The sequence below is a fragment of the Amphimedon queenslandica genome, unplaced genomic scaffold (genome assembly GCF_000090795.2).
Source record: "Amphimedon queenslandica unplaced genomic scaffold, v1.1 AMPQUscaffold_13508, whole genome shotgun sequence".
In the NCBI taxonomy this organism is placed as follows: domain Eukaryota; kingdom Metazoa; phylum Porifera; class Demospongiae; order Haplosclerida; family Niphatidae; genus Amphimedon; species Amphimedon queenslandica.
The window spans coordinates 166,479-194,453 of NW_003546256.1; the positions used below are offsets into that span (position 1 = coordinate 166,479).

Below are 27,975 nucleotides of genomic sequence, written 5' to 3' on the forward strand. Positions count from 1 at the left end.
AATACATGTGGTGTTTTATTTTTGAATGACGGCAAGCTAGTGGCTTTGTTAGTTTTCACTACAGATAGTACAGAATACAGACACAAGAGAAAGGGATAAACACAGAAGCAGGGACGGAATGGCTGTAGACGTCATATCTCCTGACGCAAGAAAGAAAGTGGACGAGCTTTTTCTGTACTGGCTCTCTGAGCCGAGCACACACGAGCTCCTAAGACACGAAGTGGCCAAAGTCTGTGGACTCCAGCAGCAAACGGCCAGCGACCACCCTCTCCTTATAAACGGTAGCAGCACAGGAGGGAGCCTACAGTTCCCCAGACCGGCCAGTCCTACTGGTCGTGCCATAACTCCGCCACCACCAGCTCCTCTGTCAGCTTCTTTGGGCTCACCCTCTCGTGGCGGATCTCCCAAACTCTACAGAGGAGGTCTTGGGATCAACAAGCAAACAGGAACAGCCACACAGAGACACCTGGTAGGAGAAGAGACTACAGATGGAGGAGGAGAGATGAAGACTAATGGTGAAGCCTCAGGTGTCCCCATGATATCCATTACACCAGTGCCCACTGCAAGTCCCTCTGAACTGATACCAAGGTTTTATTTTCCTAACGGAAAGAAGGAGGAGGGAGACGAGGGAGCCATTGAGAGAGTGATGGTGACTGTTGGGAAGATATTTGAGCGCTATCCTAGACAAGAAGTTCCCAAAAAAGATTTTCATCTTATCATAAAGGTAACTGTATGAGTAACTATTATGTACATGTAGATGCTTGTAACATGTAGACTGTGCAATAATAATGAGAAAGTGTTTAAGGTAATGCATTAGGTGCTATCTTGCAGCTGCTTCCTTTTGACCACCTGCACCAACATTAAAAGTTTGTCTATCCTCTACCACCTTTGGTTTCTTATTTGCAATTACATGTACATATACAATTATACATGTACATACACTAATACTTTCCTTACGTCATGTAATCTTCTCTGTGGTTATGTTAGTGGTGTTGTGTCACATGTTAGCAATATGATTCACTCCTGGCCCTTGCATCATTCCTCAACTTTATCAGTTTGGGCTGTAAATTACACAGTATTATCTCTTATTATACATTCCCCCTCACAGCAAACATGTACTTTTCATTTTTTTTCCCACATATTCACTCTACAAAAGTCTTTAGATCAGCCAAGGGCGTTGTCATTATACCTAATGGCCATTTAATTTAGGTGTACATGTACATATGTGCATAGACGGAGGGAATGAATTCCCCTTGGCTAATGATCTGGGCCATTCTAGCTCTGTGTGGTTACATTGTTGCTCAATGACCTGCGAATCTGTCATATAATAATACAAAGACATGTCTACATACGTGAACCCTTATGTCTCCTCTCTTCTTATATTCTCAATTTCAATTATTAATTCCTTCTATTCTTTTTTTTCTATAGGCACTGAAGTTACCTTATTACTGGAAGGTTCCTTTATTCAAAATGATTGCCGGTAAAAGCAAGAAATATGCCACCCTGGCCTCCTTTAAAAAGACATGGCTAAAGTATGCCTTTCTTCATCCTAACATGTATAAACACTATTGTCTACTATTTGTAAATACTTGATGCTTTTATCGATGCAATACTTTGCATTTTTCAGCCATACAAGTACAGGCATTTGTGTATGCACATGGCTAATGCATTGTTTTGTAACTTTGTAACGTATTCATCCTTCTTCCCATGTACATGTATGTTGGGTCTCAGTAATTCTTTTAATAGGCCTCTACTGGTATATCTTTGACTCAATTTGGTTTAATTATTATGTTATGACTGTGATGACATAAAGCAAAGAGAGAGGGAGGGGGAGATTGGAGAGAGAGAGAGAGAGGGGGGGGGGAAAGAGAAGAATTAAGGCTATAATGGTGTGAAAGAATGCTAGAGGGTCAAATACATGTATACATGTACATGTACATGTAGATCTAGCTTTTAAGTTTATGAATTGTTGAGTTGGGTGTTCTCTTATAACTGAATTCTTGAAATTATTGTCTCATCATTAGTTTATCCACCTGTCTATCCCGTCGCATACATCATACATGTACTCTACTATTCTTTTTAATGATAAAGCTACATGTACATCAAAATACAATGTACCATATACATGTACATGTATGTGTCCTTAATTACTTGTTTTGCAGCAGATGCACAGAATAAACTCTGTGTGTGTGTGTGTGTGTTAATACATTATGACAGTCAATGGGACTCTTTAAACAGCCTCGTTTGCACTGTTATACATACATATTGTTATTTTAGGATCCATGGTAGTCCCCCATAATAATTAGTACATATTATTGTGTGTTGATTTCAAGAATTGCTGCATGCTGTTTACTGTAAGCTACAGTTCCCCCTGGAAGCTTCTATCGCAAGCAGCATCAAGGAATAGACATCAAGGAAGAGCGTGTTTATATTACTCTGATTGTCTTTGACTATATATACCTGCATGTAGTTTCATTTTAAATATTGGGTCAGAGTGTAAGCAATTTTGCATTTCAACAATTGATTATATTAAACCATGATGATGGCCTCCAATTCTTTGCATGTTTCATTCCAAACAGTAAATATACAAATTGGTATAACATCCTGCTATAACAATTCCTCAAGGCAATGATGACATACCTCCATCAGACAATTAACACAGACTCACTCATGCGCATCAAATAATGCTACGTGTGCATGTACATGTACATATGTAGTATCATGTACATGTACGTGCACATTAACAAATTGTGACCCTGTTTTATCATGTACCATAAATGGTCCATTTTCATTTTACACTGTATTAATGACTAATGATCTGATATACATATGTAGAAGTATGGCATTTTTAATTCATGTTTTGTGGTCATGGGGGACTTATTTTGAATCTTTCCTTCCCCCCCCCCTCTCTCTCTCTCTCTAGTATAACTGATGTCTGTTATGATGATGCCTCAAAGTTTGTGAGCATTCTCTCGTGTAATGATCCTGATAGGAACTACCTGGTACCAGAAGACTTTGAGCCACTTATAAGAGTAAGTCCATTTACCCTACACATACGCAAATATTAACTAAATTTTGAATGGTTATTTTAAGAAATAATGATGATGCTATAGATGCTTAAGTTCATGTGCTGTGTGTGTTTTTGGTAATTGAAGTCTACTTTTGTACACTAGGAACATCTTCTCCCAAACAATTACTAATTGTTTATACAATAAAACCTTACCCACCATAAACTAATTAGACCATAATAGTATCTAGCTTTCGTTTCCCAGCATTACATTGTACAAAGAAAGATATCACTGTAATTCCTTATGTATATATACATGTATGTACATGTACATGTACATACTACGCATAGGTATGGTGTGAAATATTTTGTGGATGTATTGTGTACTGTAATGAGGAATGCTGTCTTGATCTGGGCTCTGTGTCTGTTTTGCCATAGAAAACACGCAATGATTATGACATATCAGTATTGTGTGTCTTTTAATATCTCTCTCTTTTTAATTTGATTATGTAAGATGCCTTTTTTGATATTTATTTTTTCATCCTCTCCTCTCTCTTTCGATTCCTTGACCCTTCATCAATACACACACACACACACACACACACGCACGCGCAACACGTGTTGTACATGTACATGTGCATGTGCATGTAATTGCTTCACATTATGTATAGAATGTGTTTACTGAGAAAGAAAAACGGTACCTTATTAGCCAGTAATAACTCTTATCTGTTTATCATTTCAGCTGCATCAACCGCAAACTATTAAGAAAATGAGCACACTACAAAAGCATGTACATGTACATGCATACATGTACATGTACATGCGTAATGAGTACATACATGTATACATGTGTATATACTTGTAGTTGTTTATTTATATTAGCTGTACATATAGTAATGTCATACTTCATTTACGTCAATACATATCCTGTTTGTGCGTGTGTGTATATCCAATGGGAATATTACCCCCTCAACTTGTTATTAATAATTACTAGACAAAACATGATGATAATCTCTCTCCTCTTCTCTCCATCACTCCCTCCCCCTCTCTCTGTCTCTTACTCTGTACAATAATGATCATATTCCTTTATTCCAAAATGTCCTTATTTGTTCAGGAGAGAGAGAGAGAGTGTGTGTGTGTGTGTGTTTGTGTAGGCACTTGATGATAAAAATATAAAAATAGACATGCTATAACAAACATTGGACATCATTATCTAATCACATGTACATTTTAATGTAATATTGCTAGATATACATCATACTAATTGTATCCTTGTACATATACACTGTACTTTGTATGTGATGCAATATTACAGTGTGTGGTCTGATAATAATTTTTGGTTTTTTTTTTTTCAATTTAGGACATTGTTGATTGTCATCCAGGATTGGAGTTTTTGAGAGCAGCCCCAGAGTTTCACCTTCGATACATTGAGACAGTGAGTCCTACACCATTGAATGAACCCAATTAAAAGAGAGAGAGAGATAGAGGGGGACAATCATGGTACAAATATATAAAGTGGAGACAATCGTACATGCAGTAGTGCCATTATGTGTAAAGCATACAAAGCGGTTCAGTCTAGAGAGGAAGTAAAAAGTGTTAGAGTTCATTTGTGTCTCGATAACTAAAAGAAGATAAATCAAAAACATGAATACTCAGCCACTCACTGCAGACAGTGTAAAGGAAATTATAGAATGAAGTCACAATACAGCCTGCATTCTCATAGGAAGGATTAGAGTCATTAGCAGACTAAATCATTATCATTAGAGCCCAGTACTGAGATCAGTTGTAGTATGAGAGATTGATTGAATGAGTGAGTGGGCAGGCAGTGGTATCAACGTACATGATGTATGTAAACATGTTATTGAATAAAGTTACGCTACTGGTATCTCTGTGTGACTGAGTGGGTGTTATATGTGTATTTATACTGTATATGAATGAATGAGTAGGTGGTAAAGGAGCCATTTTCTGACTTTTTTCTTGATTTACAAATTTAGTTATTTTTATTTGTCCTGTTTTTTTAGGTGATTGGTCGTATATTTTATTCAGTCGATAAAACCTGGCGTAGAAGGATATATGCGCAAGACCTGAGAAACAGCTGCTTCTTACAGGTACTACTAGGTATAGCTAGGATACAAGAAAAACACGTGTATCTATACTGTATTATGCAATATAAATCACTTTCTTCTTATTCTCTCTCTCTCTCTCTCTCTCTCTCTCTCAGTCTCTCTCTCAGTTAGAGGATGAGGATGACATTAACAAGTTCACTAGTTTCTTCTCTTATGAGCATTTCTATGTCATTTATTGCAAGTTCTGGGAGCTTGACACAGATCATGATCTACTCATTGATAGACAAGACCTCATCAAGCACTCTGATCATGGTAAGTATGCTACACTATGTTAAGTCCTTATTTTATAATTTTTCCTGATACATATACATTTTCTTATGTTGCTTAGAAAGATTGAACTGATTTAAATCAAATTTGAATTTTTTATGAATTTTTAAAGTTGCTCCAAAATTGGACCAGTCTCTACTATAGTACAGGCCTGGTCATCAGCAGTACGTAGGCTAATGGTATAGTGCACATGTACATGTACATGTACATGTACATGTGTTGATTAATTGAGAGATAGGGGTACATTTGATGTGGTTAAGTGGCAAAGAGACAAATCTCTTTATGAAATGCTTTGTTGTATGTACAATATACATAGTGGCACATGCAGAGAAGGACGTACACACGCTGTACATGTACATGTACATGGCATTACATGAAGAGAAGATGCTTTCACATAAAACACTCACACAGACACATTAGTACAATGGAATGTCATTTACATTACAGTATCCCATTGATTGAGCCATTACCATGTTTATTGTATATACCACGATGTTGTTACAGTATGTACTACACATAATAGCATCCTGGAGTGGCTTTTATGTGTTTATTTAGTTACTATGGTGGTAGACAGACTGACTGAGAGAATGAGAGAGAGAGTGAGAGGAGGAAGAGCTGAGGCTTACGTGAAAAAGGAATGAGAGTGCATTTACTATACCAGTTACACTTATTATTAAATATATTGTTGTTATCATCAATGTCTTTCTGTTCAAGTTGAAACCAATACATTTATGATATATATATACATGTATATATACACTTGCATACTTTATATGTGGTGTACACGTACTTGTTGTTGTTCCTATCTTGATGTTTTCCCAATGAGAAATGTTTACAATTGTTCGCATTGTCTCAATTTTTCTTTGCCACTTGGTTGCCTTTTGAACACACACACACATACGGTACGCTACTGGCAAACAGACCACATTATTTGTATATATTATTATATATTGGATGTACAAGCAAGTACAAATTATCACTATGCGATTCTCTCAAGTGCAAAATGTCATCTCTAAACTGCTAGTAATAATGATAACAAATTATCTACATGTACCACTAGTATAATACAGTATTAGTGTGTGTACCAATCTTTCCTAAGTCACACAGTACCACTATATACAGTTATTGCAACACACACACTCAGTATAGCTAGTTATTGCAGTACTGAAATGATAATTGCTAAGAGAGATGAGTGAGACAGCTTGGTGTGGGGCAGTGGTGTTTATAAATTGCTGTTTTGACTCAATTATTTTAATAAGTCAAACGTGATTACCTACTACAAAGATCCTCGCGTGAGGAAATTTGTCTCTGTGCTTTACTGGTGTAATCGATATCATGAGTGTCAACAGTAAACACTATCCCTCTTTCTCTCTCTCTCTCTCTCTCTCTCTCTCTCTCTCTCTCTCTCTCTCTACTCTCTCTCTCAGCTCTCACGTCTAAAGTAGTCGACAGGTTATTATCAGGTGTGGTCACAAACAGCAGTCCGGCTGGTAAAATGAGCTACAAGGACTTTGTGTGGTTTCTAATCTCTGAAGAGGACAAGACATCAAACAGAAGGTAAGGGGTGTGATGTTTACAGTTTACCATCTGTCAACCCTGAATATATGTAATTATGTTATTTATATTTACGTGTACATTATTTATTATTAACATATAAAATTAAAAATCAATTTCCGAAATTAGCAAGTTAGCCGAAATGTTTGTAAATGGAAAGTGTTAAGGATCTAATTCCTATTCCCCCCCTCTCTCTCTCTCTCTCCTCAGTATTGAGTATTGGTTCAGAGTCCTTGATAAAGATGGAGATGGCTTCCTCTCCCTGTACGAGTTGGAGTATTTCTATGAAGACATACTCCTGAGGCTTGAAGAGATGAACATTGAGAGCTTGTCGGTGAGAGACACCATCTGCCATGTACTAGACATGATAAACCCTAAGCACCAACGTAAGTGCATATCCATGTACATATTATGTGATAATTGATATTATGTACTAATTGATTGCTTAATTTCTGATTTATTGCTCAGTAATTGTGATTGTTGGAAAAATTTGTATTATAATTACTGTCAATTATAACGAAAAGGGATATCCCAATGATAATAATTAGTATGTGTCACTACGTTTATTATTGGTTCTTTTCGTCTATAGGCTTTATTACTTTAAAAGATCTAAAGAGTTCTCAGTTGACGTCATTGTTTCTCAATACTTTCATTAACCTTGAGAAATATATGGACTATGAACAGAGGGATGCTATATCAATGAACCAGGTAATTAGAGAAAGAGAGAATGTATTAAGATTGGAGAGCTAGGAAAAGCCATACGTATATGTACATGTACATAAACCTTTTTTTATGATGCTCTTCCTTATTGTGACATAGGATGATGAAGAAGATGGACACATGCCTACCAATTGGGAGAAATATGCCAGTGAACAATATGAACTGCTAGTAGCTGAAGAACAGTTTGAGGATGGAGACGAGGAAGAAGAGTAAGTTATATTAGTATGCAATATGCATGCACTATGTATGTAGGTTAATGATTAGTGTGGTAATTGTATCTATATGGTTAATAATTATGAAATAAAAATGCCGTGAAATATTGGTATTACGTATTAAAGTGATGTAAGAGCAATTAGACTGAGCTGCATGGGAAATTAGACTTAACAGCTACGCATTAATAAATAAATAATGGAATTGTTATTACTATTGTTTTCTCAATAGGCCAATGGAAGAGAATGACGTCTACTGATACTTTGACCTTAGTAGCTTTAGTCCACTCAGCTATACATTATTTTAACTGCATTATATTGTGTATATATTATACTGATAGAAGACAGTAGCACTACCTTCACCTTATTATGTATATCAGCAGTGACAGATCCTGTTCTACCCATCAAATCCACTACCATCCACTTGTGCAATAGACTATAATTATATAGAGACACTATTGGTCTTAAGTTTGTATTATTTTTTGTATTAAATTATATCTCTTTCCTCCCTCTCTTTCTTTCTCTCTTCATTGTTGAAGTTTTATAAATATAGATTTACTTAATAATTATTATCAATTTTTTTGATCTACTAAAATATTTCGAAATGTTTTACAGCAAAATTTAACTTGTCTATAAATAGTGGAGTGGGACAAAAATAATTTATTTTTCAACAAAAATTAAATGAATTATAAAAATATAATTTAAACACTTTAGTTTATAGCACATATCTTCTCACAGCAGAGAGACTCCACTGTAAAGGGTCTCCTTTCCTTGTTAAAGTGTACAGTGAGAAATGTCCATCCCTATTATAATGGAGGCGTATAAAAATTTAATTATTAGCATTATAATGTACCCACTCAGACTCTTACAATAATGGTCCAGGATTTAGAACGGATATCATCCCGACGTGAGCCTCACCATAACCGTGATGAATGTGACCATGCACATTAAGTAGTACACGCCTTTGCTATAGAATGAGACAAAAAGAAGATTTTATAAATAATAATTTAATAATAATAATAAAACAATACCAGCTCTGGTTTCACTAGCCAATTGTACAGTGACATTGAGCCGGCTTCAATAACAGCATTCGGGTCATCGCAAAATCTTGAAGTAGCTATTATTATTAATTTCATAAATGGGATGATAGTCAATTAGCAAATATGCATCTTCGTAATTACATGAATTGCTTGGTCCACAGTGTGTCATTAGTATAAGTTGATCTTCCGGAGATCGTAGTGGAGTATCTTTGCCAAGGAAGGGCTCAAGCAACTGAGTCAGATCCTTATTTATATCATCTTCATTGTTATATGGAAAACCTAAACAAATCAAGCATAGCTTTGATTCGACCAGAATATGGTCAAATCTATCTTTGTGACCAGAATGTGGTCAATTACTTAAAAAGTAACTCAAAAATATAAAAATAGAGAATTCTCTTCTTTTCATTTTTGGCTAAGTTTGGCCCAAGACCATGTAATAGAGTACAGGGACATTTGACCTGATTTTAGACCAACATTAAAAATTTTCAAAAACCAATATGGACTATAGTTTTAAAATTATTTTTCCCAGGAAATTGATTTTTTTTCCGGGAAATTTGCCGGGAAAGTCGTTTTTCCCGGGAAATTGATTTTTTCCCAGGAAATTTGCTGGGAAAGTCATTTTTTCCAGGAAATTTAATAGATTTCAATTTTGATCAATAAATTTGATAATTGTTACATAGAACAATAGTCTGACTTACCATCCCAACATTGCTTGCCATCTTGATAGCCAGGCACACTTCCACCCAAACCTGACAAAAAGAGCCCTGGTGCAACTGGTATAGTGTGTAGATGGACATTACATGATGGAATAGGATCAATAGTGATCTCAGGAGAAGCTTCATTAAATGATTGAGGAGGATCATGCTAGAATATAAAAGAGATGAGACTAAAAGTTGTTACACAAAAGAATTGAACAAGGTGCCTATGTAGAGCCATTGAGCTTACATTTCCAGGCACATAGTAGACTCTATCACATATAGCTCTGGCATTAGATACGACTTGTTGTAGATCCTGATAGTACGAGCCTTTAAAAAGAAGCGCCTCTTTTGTAGTGTCGTTACCATACTCCATAGGCATGTCAGCTATATCACCAGATAATAAGATAATGTCAATTCTATGTGGAAAGAGATGGGAGAAGAGAAATATTATAGTATCAAGGATATACACATTACAAAATGATGAAGAGCTATTAATACTTTTCTTTGTGTTTTATGACCCATTGTGAAACTGCAGCTACCATTTCAGTACTGTTGTGAACATCAGTTATATGCACTTGAAAAAAAGACGTAAAAACAGTAGTCATACATATTAACCTTACAAATGTTTAGCTCATTTGTAGCACCTAGACTTTCCATCTTTAACAAGCCACACCTTGTAACAATATCCTCCCACGCATTTGGACCACACCCATTAATTAATGTTTGAGTCACACCCATTAATTAATGTTTGAGCCACACCTCTTAAATGAGGCTCTGCAGAACTGTACTAAGAATGGCCAGCACAGCGAATTCTAGCAGTATCAGCTCTTATAGGCGCTATTCTCTTCAACCATACACTCCGCCAGAATGGACAAAGAAATTACAGTCTCCACCACCCACGCACAGATTACACATAGCACAATTACCTACCCCAATACATTCTTGGTCAGTCCCAGGGCTACCCGATGGATTCCAACTGTACATTAAGAGAGATGATCTTACTGGAGCAGCACTCACTGGTAATAAGGTAAAACTCGAAATCATAATACATCTAATAGTTTTTAAAATTATAATATGGGCGTGGCTAACTAGATTTGTAATTATTGTATATGTATATATATATATGCATTGTTATTAAAAATTAATGTTGTATTAATAATGCTGTTATTTTAGATACGTAAACTTGAGTTTCTAATGGCAGATGCAGTTGACAAGCAATGTGACAGTGTCATTACAATTGGTGGCATACAGTCGAATCATGCACGAGCAACAGCTGTACTTGGCAGACAACTAGGAATGCAGCCGCACCTCTTACTGCGTGTCGATGATCCTGTAATACCTCCCTTCCCTCTCTCTATTTCTATCTCTCCTCATTTCTAAAATTCTGTGATAACTGGCTTATATTTTGCAATGTTCATAGGACCCTGCGAAGGTTGGTTGCTCTGGTAATCTCTTACTTGATCGTCTGATGGGATCTGACATAATACTCTGCCCTCAACGCAAGAAGGAAGACAAGATAACACAAGATGGAACACTAGTCAAGGGAATGGACACAATAATGGACGAATATGCTCAATTCCTTAGGTCTATAAAATCGTGCGCATATTAATTTATTATCATTAAAGGTCAAAAGGTCATAATCCGTATCCTATTACAATCGGTGGATCAAACCTTTTAGGGATATGGGGATACTTAGAATGTTACCAGGAGCTCGTTCAACAAGTAAAATAATAGTAGTCATGGTAGTTGTTATGATTATAATTGCTTCTATATTGAGGGTGTATTGGAACGATTTGATGACATTGTGATGGCTATAGGGAGCGGTGGGACAGCTGCTGGCATTGCAATTGCTAACTATTTCAACGGATCAAAAATCAAGTATTGCCACATTAAAATTTTAGCAGATTAATTTGTACTTTTTTTTATGTCACAATCTGCCCATATCCTTTTCAGCAAAATTTTAGCAATTTAAGTCGTAATTTCTTAATATTTTTATAGAGTCCATGCTGTTTGTGTGTGTGATAATGCCGAATACTTTTACAAGTTCATTGATGATCACATTCAGATGTTTGGTCTTAATGGCGTGTCAGCCAGGGAGATCATCAACTTGATTGATGGCTATAAGGGCAGGGGATATGCTCTGTCAACTGAAGAAGAACTGAGTACGTTATTTTAAACACTGGTGTACAGCTTTCATTATTATTATTGTTTTGATTGTAGAGAGATTGGTTGAAATATCAACTTCTACTGGTATCGTATTGGACAGAGTTTATACCCTTAAGGCTTCCATTGGAATGATAGAGGAGACAAAGAAAAACCCTCAGCAATTCCAAGGAAGGAAGATATTATTTCTACACACTGGTACCTAGCTGATACATTATAGTGCCTCTTGTAATTTCTTCCTTTTTGTATAATAGGTGGTATTCATAGTGTTTTTGATGGGACAGTGGGATCTATAATGGACAGTGTCAGCGAAAGCAATAAGATGTATAAATATGAAATCCCATCCTGATCTGCTATTTTTTCCATAATTATTATGTCTCTGGTTTATTTAAATAAGAAAATAAATAGATTTTATAGGTACATGTAGGTGTGCCATAGGAAATTAATAAAATGTCTTCTTGTACAAAAGCTTGTCAACACGAACAGTCGCCTTACACTCCTCCAGACTGGGCCAAAGGACTAGCTGTGATACCCAAGACTAGAATAAAGGTAATATTTTTAATCATTTTACTCTCACAACTTGCTGGATGTGTATTAAAATAGTTAGCACAGTTACCTACCCCAATACATTCTTGGTCAGTCCCAGGGCTACCTGATGGATTCCAACTGTACATTAAGAGAGATGATCTTACTGGATCTACTCTCAGTGGTAATAAGGTAAATATAATATCATTCATTTCATAACTAGTATTGTGGTGGGCTTTTAGGTTCGTAAGTTGGAGTTCATATTTTCAGAAGTATTAGATCAAGGTTGTGATACAGTTATAACTGGAGGTAGTCTCCAGTCTAACCATGCTAGAGCAACTGCTGTAGTAGCTAAAGAATTAGGCATGGATTCACATTGTGTCCTTTTTAACAAGGTATTGTATTAGCCAAAAGAATCACTGCTGCTATTCCAATGAATAAAATTATTTTTAGGATACAGATGTCAATATTGAACCAAAAGGGAACTTGCTCTTGAGCCGTTTAACAGATTCGTTAATTGGTTTAATTCCTCAAGGAAATTTGAATGATGCTTTTAATGTGTATTCAAGAATATTCACAGACCTTTCAAATAAACTTCAGTAAATAAAAAAAGGTGTTGTATTTCCTTTAAAGGATGCTGATTTTCCTTACCATAGAGCTAAAGGAAAGAAACCTTACGTGATTGAGTTGGGTGCTGCCAGCCCTGTTGGCTGCTGGGGATATATTGAGGCATTTAAAGAAATGATTGATCAGGTCAGTGCTTGAAAAAGAGAGTATAATTAAAAGTTGCTGCAATTGTCATAAAATGACATTAGATGTGTCTGTTGTGGTGGCTTGAAATAATGTCAGTGCTACCGTGCTATTTCATTTTAGGGTTTATTTGATAATTTTGATGATATTGTTGTGTGCTTGGGAGCTGGTGGCACTGCTTGCGGTATTGGTGTAGCTAACTACCTCACTGGATCAAAGTTAAAGTGAGCAACTGATATGAGTTAACACTGATATTGAGTATCTACATATTGTGAATGAGAACATTAATATTATAGCTCTTTGTTTATATCTTTTGTATTGTTGATTCTTGTTGACTTTTGATACTGAAAGGATACATGGTATTTCTATTGGAATGGCTGCAGTTCAGTTATCACTACATATGGATGAGGAACTGTCAGCACTAGGATTGAAGCATCCCGATGGACGAACTATTAAAACTGCAGAGCTAATGGATTTGGCTGATGAGCCTGGACTGGGCTATAGCCTAACAACTGAGAGTGAATTAAGTATGTAATGTATATGATAAATAAGTAACCATAATTATTGTAACTTTGCTTAGAATTATTGACTGAAGTATCATCTTCAACTGGGATTGTATTGGATACTACATTTACGCTCAAAACGTATCAACACATGATGCGAATGATGAAAGAAACTCCGGATAAATTTAAAGGGAATAGGATCCTCTTCATACATACAGGTACTGTATTGTAATGCTGCAACTTGACATTTTCTGCATTACTTTCAGGAGGTCTGTATGGTTTAAAAGGATTGGATGAGACTTTGCTAACTAGTAAAGAAACAAATAAAGTTCATTGCATTGATGATTTTGTTACTGTCTGACTAATCATAATTCATAAATCATTATTATAAAATTTTGATAAAATTTGGAAGGGGGTGGCCAGCTACTGCTAGTTTCATACACGTGGGTCAACGCATGCGCATTGTAATTGTACATTGCGGATATGACGTCACTAGACTGGCAGTATAAAAACAGGTGACGAGGTCTCGCTCAGCCATTTGCTCCAGTTGTAGGAGTTAAAATAGCAGAGAAGTTGCCGGGAGGGTCTTATCATGTTGTCAAAATATCATTGATAAAATAACAGTGATTTTTAGATCAGAATGGGAATTATTCTATTCCTAGTGGATACTAGTGCTTCCATGAACCAAAAGACCTACTTGGGCACCTCATACTTGGACGTAGCAAAGGGAGCCATAGACACGTTCATGAAGGTTGGTTGCGTTTGCAGACCCAGGAGCTCAGAGCAGCTCGGTTTTGTTGCGTGAGCTTCCATAGGGTCTCACCATTTCCGGATGCTAGTATTGTTCTAAATGCATGTTTCTTTCTTGCAGTATCGGGCTAGAGATCCTGCAAGCGCTGGAGATCACTACATGCTCGTGTCCTTCGATGACCCGCCTACTGCCGTCAAGGTAGGGGTGAGCGGCCGTGAACGGAAATATTTAGAAAATGTCCTAGATTGTTAATGAAGGATTAAGGAAATGCATTAAATTTGTCCTTTTACAGGTTGGATGGGAGAAGGGTACATTTGTTACAGAGCTTAAGAACCTACAGGCATTGGGTCTATCAGTATTTAGCCAAAGCCTCAAAGAATCACTTGATCTATTAAACATTAATAGACTCCACACTGGTATCGACCATTATGGACAGGTACAAACTGTACATGTATAAATATGTATTATTTATCGTCACATGCTTATCATGTGGTATGAATACATGCTTGCTAACGTGTTACATGTTTATTTTAATCACACACTTGACAAGGAACCTTAATTGATTAAAACCATCATTCCTTTAGTTGGCGATAACAAAGTTAGCTGGTTCTTGGTATAGGGTTGGTTGGTTATAATAATCTTATGTCCTGCCTTGCATGATTTTGTCTTTAATAGTAAATATGGGTTTATTATACCTAACCACAGTCCCCATAATATAATAATTAATTTCAATTAAGTACTAAATCTCATTTAGTGGTGGGATAGGTTTTTATAACCAAGGTTTTGAGACTAATGCGTGCATGTCTTAATTAACCATGTTGTTTATTTTCAACAGGGAAGAAACCCATTCTTCCTTGAACCAGCTGTCATCATAGCCCTCACTGATGGAGGACAGTTCAATAAACCCTCAGGAGAGATAGACCAAGAGGTAACGACAAAAAATATCATTATTCTAATTAAAGCCCATCCTCACAGCTCATCTTACCAAGAAATGGAACATCAGAAGGCAGCGAGTTGACAAAGGAGCCGTTCCGTTGGGATCAGCGTATATTCGTCGTATTGCTACAAATGTCTGGTTTGAACGGTGTCGCTGGGGGCAACGAGGGGGAGGAGGAGGAAGGAGAGGGCGTGGCTTTGCCTGCTAGTCGGTACCTTTCGACTCTTTGTGAGAACACTGGAGGTAAGTACTTGTAACCATAGTATTATGAGTATTAATACAAATACACACATACAATGTATGTATATAATGTATTCTGTAGGGTCATTGTTAAAATTCATTATTAATTGACACTTTATTATTAGCTGATACAGGTGAAACAGCTCCTCCTCTTCTCTCTCTATTTTTGTTTTTTCTCTTCCTCCCTGTATACATCTACATTTGTACATACCTACATAATTGTGTCCTTTTTTAAATAAGGAAAACATTTCATGCCATATTAATGCATTGAGTCATGATATACTTAATATTTATTATGTTCCTGTTACATGTTACCTGGTGCATTTACTCTGTACATTATGTTTGACTGTTTGGCAGTGTTTGCTATTTTTCGTTATTTTGATTTTTCATTTTCATTGTTTTGAATAAGAAATTAGCGAATTTATTCGATAGTATAGTTTATTATTGTTATTATTATCATTAATTATCATTATTATTATTATTATTATCATTTAGGCAGGTGCTATATTGGCTCTAACGCTAAGACTCTTTCCCAGTCCATGGAGTCGATATCACAGAAGCTTCATCATGGAGTAGTGCTAAACTTTAGGAAGATAGGGAGCGAGCAAGATGGAGTAGGAGAAGAGATGACACCAACTACCAGAGACAACAGAGGAAAATCACACGAGGGAAGCCTTCCTCCAGACAGCAACAAACTTAAAAACGGTGAGAGCAAGAAAGAGGAAGAGGAGAGAGAAGTGTCTCCTCCATCAAGAGCTAACGCATGGCACAATACAAGAAAGATGATATATGTACGTCCAAACCCAAAGACTAATATACCTAGCGGGCACTGGCCGATACCGGAATCATTCTGGCCTGATCCTTCATCGTCTCTACTAGTAAGTATATATTGTATTGGTGCGTTAATTACTGATAGTATATGTAATCACTTACATGTATTATGTATAGTTGTACAGTGTATGTTTTATTATGGCACTTTTTGCTTGTGTGTTGTTGCAATTATTATGTACATTGTATGGTGTACTTTATTGTAGATTTATAGTATAATATTAATCAGGTTCTTGTTTATGTAATGATAGCAATAAAATAATAATGAAATTAGACATCGTGTACACATACATAATTAATGGCTTCTATAATTTTTAAGGTTATGAATTTAGAAAGCTATAATAATGGATTCAGTTTTTAAATGTAATTATTAATTTATTCAAAATTTGTAAATTATCGTTTTTTAGTTATTATGATTTTATTTTGTTTTTTTTAGGTCCCGCGCAATGTCCATCCCATAGTGTGGTTCAGCGCTACTAGCACTAAACCTAAACTCTTGGAGAGTTTTGCATTTGATAAGTATGAGCTAGAGCCGTCACCTCTGACACAGCATATACTGGAGAAAAGAGATCCTAACTTGTGCTGGCAGGTACAAAGCATTAAAACAATTATTATTTATTAATAATATTAATATTATATATTTTTATTACTATCGTGTTATTATGATTAAAACAAACAGACAACAGGAACATCAACAATAAAGTATTAGAATTGGTAAAATTAAGTTAGTAGGAAAATAATCGGTTAATTAAGTCATTGTTATTTTAGTAAGAGAATAGAGATGGGTTGACGCCTAACCCATCCTCGATAGTCATCCCTCTCCACTTAGATCTATTGTGTTATTATGTAATTGAATGTATTTCTCTTTTAAATTATTTTCTCAATCTTTCTTCCCTCTCTCCTCTCTCTTCTAAAGGTGTTTATCAGTGATTGTGGTAAGGAGAAAGGAATCTCGTCACCGTTTGGCTACCTCAAGACCAGCAGTACTGGAAACTTTGTCAACCTTTTTGTGATGCCATTTAATTATCCTAAACTCCTCCCACTCATTGGTGAGCTACATGTATTATTATTATTATTATTATTTTATTTTTATTTTTATTGTATTTTCTGTAATTATTTTTGCTGTTTGTCTTTTCATTTCACAATATTTGCTTTTCCATTCCCACTCTGTTGACATTGCTCATTCTTATCTACTCCAGCAGTATACTTTATATTGTCCAGTATATAAACAACAGTTACTTAACACAGGCCTATCTACCCCCCCTCTTCAATACACAAGAAATTGTAGAGGAGGAGTAGGCCCCTCTCAATTTGCTTATAATTAGAATATCATTATTATCATTATTGATTGCTTAATATTTATAGAGGAATTGCAGCGTCTGCAGCTAAGGCCAACGTCAAAATGGCGTTCGGAATTTGCGGAATATATCAGCACTGTCCCAAACTATTATGCTCAGGTAAATGATAAAGTCCTCGTGATATTATAAAGGAGAATAATTTGCGTAATTAATTTATAAAACATTAATTTTATTGATTTATTATTTCTTATGTAACTATAGCCTCTTCGTAAAGCACTGCAGCTAATGGGAGCTCATCCTAGTCTAGTACCTGATTCATTTGATGGACAAATGAGCTACTCTATAACTAACTATCTTAAGAAGCTAAAGAAACAAGTAAGAGAGAGAGAGGGGGGATGGAAGGAGGGAGGGAGGGAGAGAGAGAGAGAGAGAGAGAGAGAGAGAGAGGGAGGGAGGGAGAGCCTTGGTAGGACATTATGAATGATTTTTATTATCAATTTTTTCTCTTCTTTTAAAGGCCAAGACTTCAATACTAGCAAAACTAAATGCTCAAGCTAATCGTAGCAGCAACAACACAGCCACAGATAGCAAAAGGAGGTAATTAACTTTCATGTCCCTATATTATAAATATCTTGCTGAATGAAGCTGATACATTTGTATATTCTTATGTTGTTTAGAAATTTGTTGATTCTGATAAAAATTTGATTTTTACAGGATATTTGCATGGTCAAAAACCATAGGCTATAATACAGAGTATTTTAGAATTTCATCAAAAATGACTAGGAGAGAATTATCCATTTGTATAATTTTTCTGATACATATACATGTTTTTATGTTGTGTAGAAAGTTTAAACTGATTTCGATCAAAATTGGATTTTTTACAAATTTTAAAATTTTCTCCAAAATTTGGCCAAGTTAAGTTCGTGTGCTAGACAGGGTACTATTTTGTCAAGAATTGAGAATATTCTATTTTAAAGTGTACCGGTTCATCTTGAATCTTGTTGTTATTGTTTTCGTGAATTTTTAATTATTTTGATTAAAACGCATTGACATTTTCCAATATTTAATATTGGGTGACACTGATGACATTTTGTTACAATTTCTTACGGCTATGGAGTTATTTGTTATCATAATATTTCATTTCCTTCTCGAATATTAGTAAATTAATTCCTAGTAGCCATTAACACTATTGCAATACATACATGTTATATAATATAAATGATCTAAATCCATTAAGGTTACTATAATGCTCTTTGTTACACGTAGTACTAATGTGCTCATTAATGTAATAATAGTGCAGTGAGTGCTCGTTGATAAATGTGTGTAAAATAGCTTCATTTGTAATAGCGTTTTTAGTATAAATTTTATTCAAATATCTCTCTCTATTTATGTATGGCTGTAAATTTGTGTGGGCAGAATATGTATGTAGTTTGCATTCACTATGTCTGCATTCATTATGCTTGCATTCACTATGTCTGTTGTGTACATGTACATGGTACAACACACGTACTGTAATTCATTATCAGTCATCATAGCTTGTCATGAGTCGCATGTCTATTGGAGTTTCATGGTAATTTGATTTCAAAGTAACCCGATCAGAGGAATGAATGATCTAATGTACAACTATACATTATGCTCTAGTCAATTTGCCTGGACTTGCTTCCTCCTAACCTGTGCGTTTATAAGTGATGACATAATCTCATGATAATGTCGACAATCCAGTTATGTGAAGAGTGAGATTGAATTAGTCTCTAAAAATGTCTATAGCTATGTATTTCAGATGCTAAGCGGAGCACAGAAAACATTAATTTTTCTCTCTGTCTCTCTTGTCATTTGGTCACATACATGTATTTATTATTATTATCATTATCATTAGAGACAGATATAGACTCACAGTGAATCAGTCTTATCATTATTGTCATTATGATTCTCATTGTCATTTTATCATTATTATTATTATTATTATTGTTATTATTATTATTATTATTATTATTATTATTGTTATTATTATTATTATTATTGTTGTTGTTATTATTATTATTATTATTTATAGAGTTGATCTGGGAGATGGCAGTAGCATAGCCATTGGCTCTACTGATGAAGAACTAGGACTATCAGTAAAGTCTACATACGTGTATTGTACACTATTAGTACGTTGTTGTGTGTTAGGCAATATCAAGCCAAAGTTATCGTAATCCTTTCAACGTCCCAAGGAGATCCTTACTGAGCCAGGTAGCAAGGATGAGAGCTAACTTCCTCTTCTCTTCAGCCAACACTCCTCACCTCATTGAAGAAGGTAATGTTCACATTGTCCTGATATGTTTATATTGTTTTTGTGTTTGTAGTGTCAAGGCACCAGGTCCCTATAGGTCAGATGGGAAATTACCAGAAACACCTCAAGAGGATAAACCCATTGCGTGAGCTGGACACTGGAGCCGTTAGGACGCAGCTGTTTGGAAACCCGTTCAAACTTGAAAAACCATCAGATAAGGTGTGTAAATGTACATTGTATATAATACTATATAATGATGTAAAAATAAAATTATAATTATGCTGGAATACTTGTGGCACCTTTTTCTGTACATGTGGATGTCATTCATAGCATATGTACATGGCATCTATATAATTATGACATGTCTACATGTACCACTCCCTCTCCTTATTCTGTTTCTTGTCTCCTGGAAATTGATTTTTTACCTGAAATTGATTTAAAGGGAGTCGCTCGTACTTCTATTATGAAAGAGCGAAGGAGAGAGAAAACATGATGCGGAGCTATCGAAATATGTCATTGTTTTTATATAGTTGTAAGGTTTTGTAATTATGTCATATGAGGAAACTGTTATGGAATGTTATTCAACAGTAATTCATTTATAAAGTGCACATGTATGAGCGCGTTGATGGTTACACTACATGTGATCATGGATAATGTGCACCTGTTTTAACCTTTAATGTCATTTGTAACTCCTCCTTCTTTATGTTGAAGACAATTTCTTTATACTGTGTCTGGACTTTAACTTTATTAACCTTTTGCTTATTTCTCATCAATATCACAGACAGTCACACACAGACAGACAGTGGCTTCCCTTTGAATTATCTCAATCACAATAGGCATAGCAAGGACATTAGTAATTTAAATATTGTATTCTCAATCTTTTTATTGCATTGATGTACGGTGATAATGTGTTTCTGGTAATAATCCAGTAATTTCAGCACTATAGTGTAGAGTTACTGTCTACTATTGAATCCACTGGAGAGAGCGAATTTTAAGTGAATAAACATTTCTGCAGCCAATTTTAGCTACACAAACTCATCCCGACAAAGAATTGGCTCTTTGCATGCCTACATGCTAGGATTGCTAGCTACTATCACTTCTATCCTAGTTACCTGCATGGGATTACTGCTTGTTAATTGTGTGTGGCAAAATTGATATAGTGCTCATAACTTGAATATCACCCAATTATATCCAGTTACTCACACGGAATGTGCGCTACTATAGTATCAGTACTGCTATTGCACTGTATAGCATTACATGGTATAGTATATCTCTCACTAATGCTGTTGTTGTCAACCGTAATGAATACTTATCTAATGTTGTGTGACGTGCTATAATGAGATGTGTACATATATGTGAGCATGTACAAATTACAGATATCTTTTTAAATTATACTGTATGAAAGGCTATGTTTCTTTTCTCTTGATTGCATTTTGCTTTCTTTCCTACAAATTTTCTATTATCACTCTCTCTCTCTCTCTCTCTTTTATTTGCATGCAGGGTAATGTAGCAGATGAGATAATGGTAGAGCAGTTGAACAAGAGGCCAGGAGGAGGAGGAGGTGCTTCTTCTCATCGCTCCTCTCGTAGGCAAAGACCTCGCTCCCCCTCTCCAATGCCTCCTCCCCCTCAGACTCCGCCCGTTGAAAACGAGAAATATAAAAATCACAAACCAACTCAATCTAATGAAGTAAGGAATAATGGTGGTGGACTCAATGCCACGCCCTCTGCTGCCGTGACGACTGACGTAGAAGTGATTGAGATTGATTCCTCGTCGATGATGAACGAATCAAACGAAGAGGCTATGGATCTAGCTGATGCGCTCCCACCTGCCACTGGGTCCGATAAAGACCCAATATCACCAGACCCCCGACCATTGCCAGTCCCTTCAATACAGGTTGAGTCTAACTCAGTCAATGATAAGAAAGGAGAGCTTATGTTGAATAGCGAGACTTTAAAAGATTCCTTACTACCTGTAAATAGAAAGAGGACTCCTTCCCCTACCTCTATCACTCACCTCCCTCCGTCTAAAAAGTTTCAAAGAGACCCATCACAGCTCTCCTCTTCTCTTAAGCCTGCTAATAGCATAGACTCCATTGGTAAATCAAATACCGGCAAGTCTCCTTCTCCCTCTCCTCTCACTGTACCACTCGCTGCTCCTCCTACTATAAGACCGAGTGGTCTCCTCTCGTCGGCGTCTCAGGTACTCAATGAAGAGTTTAAGAAAAAGCAAATGACGGAGAACCTCAAGATAAAGCAACTCATAACAAAGGAGATACGAAAACACAGCAAAAGTAAGTGCTACAGCATTTTTGTTATCATTGTTTTAACAATTAGTATAATTAAATATTGTCACTGTGACAACTATTGGACAGTTCTCCCACTAGATAAAGAATGGCAATTATTAATGGACCATGCTTTAAATTGCATCGCTCTCCAGTCCCTCCTTATAGTTTATAGGCTACTAGAGCACACCTGTACAATCATACTTGGATGTACAGAACAAACTGAACATGTAAATGCAACGTGCATGCATGCCTCATGTTTAATACAGTTTGGAGCTTTATATTTTCATACTACACCTCCTCATTAAAGTGTTAGGAGAACACATTCACATGTCATAAATATGTGTATGCATGTACTACATGTACATTGTGTAACATTATTACATGTAGGTATGTTCGTAGTACTATAAGTTTACCTTCACTTCCCATTTTTAATAATAATTTGTAACTTTTGGTATAACTGAATAGTGTGTCTAATTCATCTCATGGTTTCTATTTGCCATACATTTATTAAGGGCGTGCTGTTGTTTGTCCGTCATAGCCTCCCCTGGCAACTTCACGTAGGTAGGAGTTGTCCTATAGTTATGTCGTGTCATTTTAAAAATAATTCTGTTGTCATAAGAAATTTTAGAAATATGCTCTTTTAAACATTTTTTGCACCTCTTGGATCACAGCTTTGGCTTATTAGACTAGCTGAATGTACAAAAGAGTGAGAGGGGGCTTAACTATTTGTTGGTACATTGACATGCTCCATAAATACTGTTAATAATCCTACTACTACTACCTGATACTATTATTAGTCACTCCTTCACAAAACTATCACTCACTTATCATAACAGTCTTACTATGGCAGACTATTAGTAGACTACCTAATCATCAATGCTTACTTTCCCTCTCTTGTAATAGTACCAGACTTTATTAATTTATGTATACTCATCCTAGTAAATTTATCGCACACACACGCACTATTATTAGTATTTTATGTGTATGTCTCTATAATGCATTGTATTCCAGGGCCTAATTGCTATACTGTATAGTGAATGTATTTCTTATTATTATTAGTAGTAGTAGATGGTATGTTTGACTCTGTGTTGGTATAGTGCACATTGTATTGGCAGTGTATAATGATGGTAAAGACAAGGAAACAAGTGATCGAACACATTTTCCTACATCATTGTCTGACTACCAAACTATATCAGAACACACTTAGAGTATGTTCTGAAACATGAGCTTTATGATTGCATTGATAATGCCATAGCTGTAGTATTAATCAAGGGCATGCAGGCATTTACTTGCAGTGAAAACTACTTTATTATTAGGCTCCGGCATGCTGGATTTAAAAATGATAATTCTGTAGACACTGAAAACAATCCAGACAGCATAGTCAGATTATCACAGATGGTCTAATAAAAATGCTATGTTAATGATCATAGTACATACTTATGCAGTCCTGTTTAAGAGTAGCAGTATACTGACTCCAGTCTAGTAAAAGTTGTCTGGACTAGATGCCTGGAAGCTAATTGATTGTGGCATCCATCATACATGTATAATGTTGCACTACAGGTCAAGGACTTTGTAACATGGAGGATATGGAGACAGACTGACAGACATAATCAGGAGAGAGTGACTTCCTGTCATGAGAGAAAGAGTGAGAGGATTGTTAAAGGATAGCCACCAGATTACATGCAGGACTAGAGTATCAATTTCATGTAGACATAATCTGTTATAAATACAATTCTTTACGGTTATATCACTCAATTCATAACTTCCCTTCTCTCCCTTTCATCTTATTTATTTTTCTTTCGTGGAAATTCTTTCCCACACACTCTTTATGCGAATAATGTATAGCTATGGACTTATGCTGGCTTGTAAGAGTTTTATGCACACTCTTTATGGAAATACTGTGCCTACAAGAGACCCTACATGTGCAGACTGCATTACAAAATCTAGCAAGTGTGTCTAAGAATCCATTCAACCCTCATTCCTTCATCATTACCTTTACACACTCTTGCTATTTTAGAAATTTTAAAAATTTGTCGACACTTGATTTACAGCTCAAAGCATCAATAAGTATAATGTAATTACTTTGCAGCTAATATAAATAGTTGCAAATTTCCTGGACTTTACTCTTTCTCTCTTCATACAGATTATGATCCAATTTTCCAGCACCTTGACACAATACAAGGTACAGCAGATACAAAGAGAGCTTTTGTTCAAGACGTCATTAAAGAAGCAGAGAGATTCCGTAAGAAACAGCTAGTTGCTCTCCTCCACGACTGGACCCTGGGGCTGCCTAAAGCAAGCACCAGTAGCAACAATTCAAAAATAAAGTCATCTAGTACAGGAAGATAGGACTCATATTAACAATGATTTTCATCTCTTTCTCTCTCATAGTACATAATGTTTTAAAATATTTCTGCTCTCCCCATCACTTTATCTTTTAATTTTCTTCATCGAGAGCATAATTAATAATTAACTGTAGTAGTATAATAATACAGTTAAGTATTATTCTGTAAAATATAAAGATATTTTAATAAAAGACATTGCTATTGTTTAATAATAATGATTCCCTTTTCTAGTTTTGGAGCAGCCCCACACAGAGAAATAGCTTCAATGCACATTGAATGTATGGGTGTTGTATGTATCAGTTACAATGTACAACCATACATGGAATAATGTTGATATTACTTTAGGCAGTTTCTGAGGATAAAGACTGGCATAACTTTGGTTATTAATTAGTTCCCTGGCAACTGATGAGGCAATTAGAAGAGTATATAAACAGCAGTATTACTGCATTCCTACCGACAGTCACTAACACTCCCCCACTCTATCTCTCTCTCTCTTTGTCACTATCTCTAGTTCCCTCATGATGTTGCTCAAGAGATCAAAGAAGAAGAAGCAAAAGAAGCTTCTAGAGGCCCAGCAGGCAGCAGCCTTGCAAGGAATGATGTACCACCAGCAGCATGGAGGCATGTATCCAAGACCATCCTCCACACTCTCTACTCCAACAATCATGCAAGATGGTAGCTATGACATTGAGCAGTTCTCTGGCAGTGATGATTTAGAAATGGCAGAGTCTCTCTCACTCACAGGAGGAGGAGGAGGAGGTGATTATGGAGGAGCATCAATAGGCCAAGCACAACCGATGCCAGTACCAATCACTGTGGAGCAAATGCCAACCACTCCACAGCAGTCAATCCCCCCACAGACCCAACAGACTCCAACACACCATGTGACGACAAATTCACATATGCTGGCCCAACAGCAGATCCTTGCACAGTCTCTCGCTCCACCCACGGGATACCAACCACCCACTCAACCTCTCCCCATGACACCGGCCAGCAGTGGTATAAACATAAGCAGCACTAGGGGAATGTATCCATTTGGAGACCAGCAGCACTCACTCAAGAGGGGCATGTCTCAGCCGGCTATTGCTAACATACCAATGATGCCTCCGCTACTCATGACGTCGTCAGAGACAGTGCTCAACAAAGATCCCCCGGTTACTTTCATAACAGCACCAATGACAGCCTCAGGGACTCTGCCTAGGCACAGCAAGAAATCCTCATACTCGCAGCAAAGGATTGATCCTGCAAAAATTGAACTCATGAAGTCTGCAATTTCCCTTGGACTCGGACGTGGCTTGGATGCAACGTCAAAAACTCCGTGGACAAACAAGTCCTCGTTTCAGATCAGGCGGGTCCACCACAGCATAATGGAAACCAATGAGGGAGGAGTCCTGAGCAGCTATCAGAATGAGATTTCTAGTATAGCAGACATGGATGAGCTCTTCCAAGCATCACTCACTCCACCAGAGGCTCCAATAGAAATACACGTTGAGGCAGACACTAATCGCTGCATCAATTCCTCTCGTCAAACCATTGGACGTCGCGTACTGACAAGGACCATTGGATTCCAGAGTGATACGGAGGAGAAATACAGTGACGGTGACCACCATCGTCACAACAAGGACGCTCACCTTGTTCCAAGAGATGCAGCTGAGGTTGTCCACAATACACAGAACAGTGCACTGAGCTTTGAGGACCGGGTCTACCAATGGCTCCTCCATAGAATAGCACACAAATGCACAACAATAGGCCAGAGACTGGATATAAGGTTTGACGATAACAACTATGCCGACCAGCTCACCAAACTACTCAACTCAAACAAGTCCTTGGTCCGTGTTGATAACGAGATAAAGGGAGGAAGCAAAGAGATAGTCCAAGCACTACGTGTGACTCATTACGTGACCAGCATAAGATTAGGAGCTGCTGAATACAGGATAATGAGTGATGGAGAATATCACAAGCAACTGGCCCAGGGAGGAGCGTTTGGACTGGACTCGCTAGCAGAATCGGCTATGAACGGATTTGGAAAACAAAAACCGAAAGAGATGGCAAAACTTGCAACAAAGATGTCACATGTGAGGAAAATTGGTGGCATTGGGGAGGATGATAAAGTCGAGATTGGATCGAGCAATGAGGTCGTCCTGAGCATACAAGTACAACCAATCACTCGACTGTTGAGGGTACCAGCTGTGAAGGCAGCATTCCGCGAAGCTATAGAAGAATACATGGAAGGAACACCTGCATCTGAAGGTAAATAATACACAACAATACACTATTAATGTCATTAAATGCTTAGCTCTTTACTGTAAAAACTACCAAATAAATTTTTCACAAATTCCAATAGTTGTTAACACATATGCTAAGTTCAAATAATACCACTGCCTCACCTCACTGTCTCTATCATCAAATGAGACACACAAATACACACACACACACACACACACCCATTTATTAGTCAATACACACAGACACACTGGCAGACATAAAATTAATCATTTCTCTCTCTTTCTCTTTTCCATATAAGGTGGTCCATTCCTTATAAAGTGTACAGGCAGAGACATATACCTCACTGTCAACAAGTTCAATAATTACGAGGTTGAGGGTACAGAGATACCAGCTGAAGCCTCTCTCTTCTACTTCCACCCGACCGACGACGGAGGCAACCCTTTTGACTTCCACATTACGTACTACGGCGAGGATGTGGGTGAACAGAATGCAGAGAAAGACAGTACCGCCATTGGACGCTATCTAGAAGCATGTCCCAACTCAAAGGGCTACTGTCGTGGTCCGCTGCTCATGAAACACAGCGTTAAAGTACGGAATACTCGTTTTTCTCTCCGTAGCCGTTTATCAAAGAGGTACTGTAAGAGTCACCTCACCGAATGGATTGCTGGTGAAGATGCCTTTTACATAACCTGCGGTACGAGGAAGTTTAAGCACGATAGCTACCTGGCAGTCAAAAATTCGAGCCAAACGGATCTACTCGGAAAGCATTTCTTCATCACGGAAGCACTCCCAAACATACACCAGCATAACGGGGACAATATATTCATGCTGTTCCAGATACTGGGGAAGGATAGTCTTAATGGTAAACTGGTGGATGGTGGGAGGGAGACTCCGGGTAAACTGCCTGTAGCGTCCGAGATAACAACACGAGACAAGAATAAGCTGGAGCCAGAACTCTTAACGTAAAGAACTTCACCAAAAGACCAGTCATTCATTAATATAGACAGCAGCATTGTGATAGTGTATCTGTTAATAGTTAAATAGTTTAATGTTTTCATATACATGTACCGCACATGTACGCATGTTTCTTTTTTATTGATACTCAAGTCTCATTGTCCATTACATGTAAATGATTTATTATTGTTATCATTATCGTTGGTATTTATTTTATCGGTGTCAGTTGTGCAAGATTTGTTCTTTTGAAAAATATTTTTATTAAAAGGCAATAA

The 27,975-nt window shown here is 36.7% G+C and overlaps 6 protein-coding genes across 6 annotated transcripts; 5 read left to right on the forward strand and 1 right to left on the reverse strand.

Moving 5' to 3' along the window:
- The first annotated feature begins 15 nt into the window (after positions 1 to 15).
- On the forward strand, positions 16 to 8,450 carry LOC100641239 (serine/threonine-protein phosphatase 2A regulatory subunit B'' subunit beta-like). Its single transcript, XM_003383658.3, has 11 exons — positions 16 to 724; positions 1,429 to 1,532; positions 2,924 to 3,032; positions 4,368 to 4,442; positions 5,029 to 5,115; positions 5,229 to 5,385; positions 6,828 to 6,957; positions 7,165 to 7,340; positions 7,544 to 7,662; positions 7,774 to 7,883; positions 8,116 to 8,450. The coding sequence occupies exons 1-11, from the start codon at positions 119 to 121 to the stop codon at positions 8,141 to 8,143; spliced, it is 1,701 nt and encodes a 566-aa protein (XP_003383706.1). The 5' UTR covers positions 16 to 118; the 3' UTR covers positions 8,144 to 8,450.
- On the reverse strand, positions 8,435 to 10,320 carry LOC100634094 (uncharacterized). Its single transcript, XM_020008227.1, has 8 exons — positions 10,242 to 10,320; positions 10,120 to 10,195; positions 9,869 to 10,037; positions 9,622 to 9,787; positions 9,065 to 9,202; positions 8,915 to 9,000; positions 8,753 to 8,850; positions 8,435 to 8,686 (listed from the first exon to the last, which is right to left on the reverse strand). The coding sequence occupies exons 1-8, from the start codon at positions 10,276 to 10,278 to the stop codon at positions 8,599 to 8,601; spliced, it is 858 nt and encodes a 285-aa protein (XP_019863786.1). The 5' UTR covers positions 10,279 to 10,320; the 3' UTR covers positions 8,435 to 8,598.
- On the forward strand, positions 10,315 to 12,201 carry LOC100641364 (bifunctional D-cysteine desulfhydrase/1-aminocyclopropane-1-carboxylate deaminase, mitochondrial-like). The gene is made up of 8 exons (XM_020008217.1): positions 10,315 to 10,648; positions 10,795 to 10,953; positions 11,042 to 11,205; positions 11,247 to 11,343; positions 11,399 to 11,499; positions 11,620 to 11,783; positions 11,842 to 11,982; positions 12,039 to 12,201. Exons 1-8 carry the CDS (start codon positions 10,388 to 10,390, stop codon positions 12,131 to 12,133), a joined length of 1,182 nt encoding a protein of 393 aa, XP_019863776.1. The 5' UTR covers positions 10,315 to 10,387; the 3' UTR covers positions 12,134 to 12,201.
- LOC100641492 (bifunctional D-cysteine desulfhydrase/1-aminocyclopropane-1-carboxylate deaminase, mitochondrial-like) lies at positions 12,193 to 13,955 on the forward strand. Its single transcript, XM_003383660.2, has 9 exons — positions 12,193 to 12,333; positions 12,388 to 12,501; positions 12,552 to 12,704; positions 12,763 to 12,908; positions 12,966 to 13,062; positions 13,183 to 13,283; positions 13,411 to 13,586; positions 13,640 to 13,780; positions 13,829 to 13,955. The coding sequence occupies exons 1-9, from the start codon at positions 12,235 to 12,237 to the stop codon at positions 13,921 to 13,923; spliced, it is 1,122 nt and encodes a 373-aa protein (XP_003383708.1). The 5' UTR covers positions 12,193 to 12,234; the 3' UTR covers positions 13,924 to 13,955.
- A 149-nt stretch (positions 13,956 to 14,104) lies between these two features.
- On the forward strand, positions 14,105 to 24,735 carry LOC100641620 (integrator complex subunit 6-like). The gene is made up of 16 exons (XM_011411500.2): positions 14,105 to 14,313; positions 14,434 to 14,511; positions 14,606 to 14,749; positions 15,149 to 15,241; positions 15,289 to 15,493; positions 15,986 to 16,368; positions 16,755 to 16,907; positions 17,235 to 17,367; positions 17,684 to 17,775; positions 17,878 to 17,991; positions 18,134 to 18,213; positions 19,670 to 19,733; positions 19,786 to 19,912; positions 19,962 to 20,107; positions 21,389 to 22,181; positions 24,319 to 24,735. The coding sequence occupies exons 1-16, from the start codon at positions 14,203 to 14,205 to the stop codon at positions 24,522 to 24,524; spliced, it is 2,922 nt and encodes a 973-aa protein (XP_011409802.1). The 5' UTR covers positions 14,105 to 14,202; the 3' UTR covers positions 24,525 to 24,735.
- A 215-nt stretch (positions 24,736 to 24,950) lies between these two features.
- LOC109592935 (uncharacterized) lies at positions 24,951 to 27,953 on the forward strand. Its single transcript, XM_020008239.1, has 2 exons — positions 24,951 to 26,770; positions 27,045 to 27,953. The coding sequence occupies exons 1-2, from the start codon at positions 25,039 to 25,041 to the stop codon at positions 27,710 to 27,712; spliced, it is 2,400 nt and encodes a 799-aa protein (XP_019863798.1). The 5' UTR covers positions 24,951 to 25,038; the 3' UTR covers positions 27,713 to 27,953.
- The last annotated feature ends 22 nt before the right edge of the window (positions 27,954 to 27,975 follow it).

Bases quoted from the DNA above. Each gene is read 5' to 3' on its own strand.
- LOC100641239 (XM_003383658.3), top strand. From the start codon at position 119: ATGGCTGTAGACGTCATATCTCCTGACGCAAGAAAGAAAGTGGACGAG. The intron at 1,533-2,923 runs GTATGCCTTTCT...CTCTCTCTCTAG, and splicing joins TTTAAAAAGACATGGCTAAA to TATAACTGATGTCTGTTATG. The intron at 5,116-5,228 runs GTACTACTAGGT...TCTCTCTCTCAG, and splicing joins GAAACAGCTGCTTCTTACAG to TCTCTCTCTCAGTTAGAGGA.
- LOC100634094 (XM_020008227.1), bottom strand. From the start codon at position 10,278: ATGGAAAGTCTAGGTGCTACAAATGAGCTAAACATTT. The intron at 9,001-9,064 runs GTAATTACGAAG...TAATAATAATAG, and splicing joins CTGTGGACCAAGCAATTCAT to CTACTTCAAGATTTTGCGAT. The intron at 8,851-8,914 runs GTATTGTTTTAT...CTCATTCTATAG, and splicing joins GGCTAGTGAAACCAGAGCTG to CAAAGGCGTGTACTACTTAA.
- LOC100641364 (XM_020008217.1), top strand. From the start codon at position 10,388: ATGAGGCTCTGCAGAACTGTACTAAGAATGGCCAGCACAGCGAATTCT. The intron at 10,954-11,041 runs GTAATACCTCCC...CAATGTTCATAG, and splicing joins TACTGCGTGTCGATGATCCT to GACCCTGCGAAGGTTGGTTG. The intron at 11,983-12,038 runs GTACCTAGCTGA...TTTGTATAATAG, and splicing joins GATATTATTTCTACACACTG to GTGGTATTCATAGTGTTTTT.
- LOC100641492 (XM_003383660.2), top strand. From the start codon at position 12,235: ATGTCTTCTTGTACAAAAGCTTGTCAACACGAACAGTCGCCTTACACT. The intron at 12,334-12,387 runs GTAATATTTTTA...GTATTAAAATAG, and splicing joins TACCCAAGACTAGAATAAAG to TTAGCACAGTTACCTACCCC. The intron at 13,284-13,410 runs GTGAGCAACTGA...TGATACTGAAAG, and splicing joins CTCACTGGATCAAAGTTAAA to GATACATGGTATTTCTATTG.
- LOC100641620 (XM_011411500.2), top strand. From the start codon at position 14,203: ATGGGAATTATTCTATTCCTAGTGGATACTAGTGCTTCCATGAACCAA. The intron at 17,776-17,877 runs GTAAATGATAAA...ATGTAACTATAG, and splicing joins TCCCAAACTATTATGCTCAG to CCTCTTCGTAAAGCACTGCA. The intron at 20,108-21,388 runs GTGTGTAAATGT...ATTTGCATGCAG, and splicing joins TTGAAAAACCATCAGATAAG to GGTAATGTAGCAGATGAGAT.
- LOC109592935 (XM_020008239.1), top strand. From the start codon at position 25,039: ATGATGTTGCTCAAGAGATCAAAGAAGAAGAAGCAAAAGAAGCTTCTA. The intron at 26,771-27,044 runs GTAAATAATACA...TTTCCATATAAG, and splicing joins AGGAACACCTGCATCTGAAG to GTGGTCCATTCCTTATAAAG.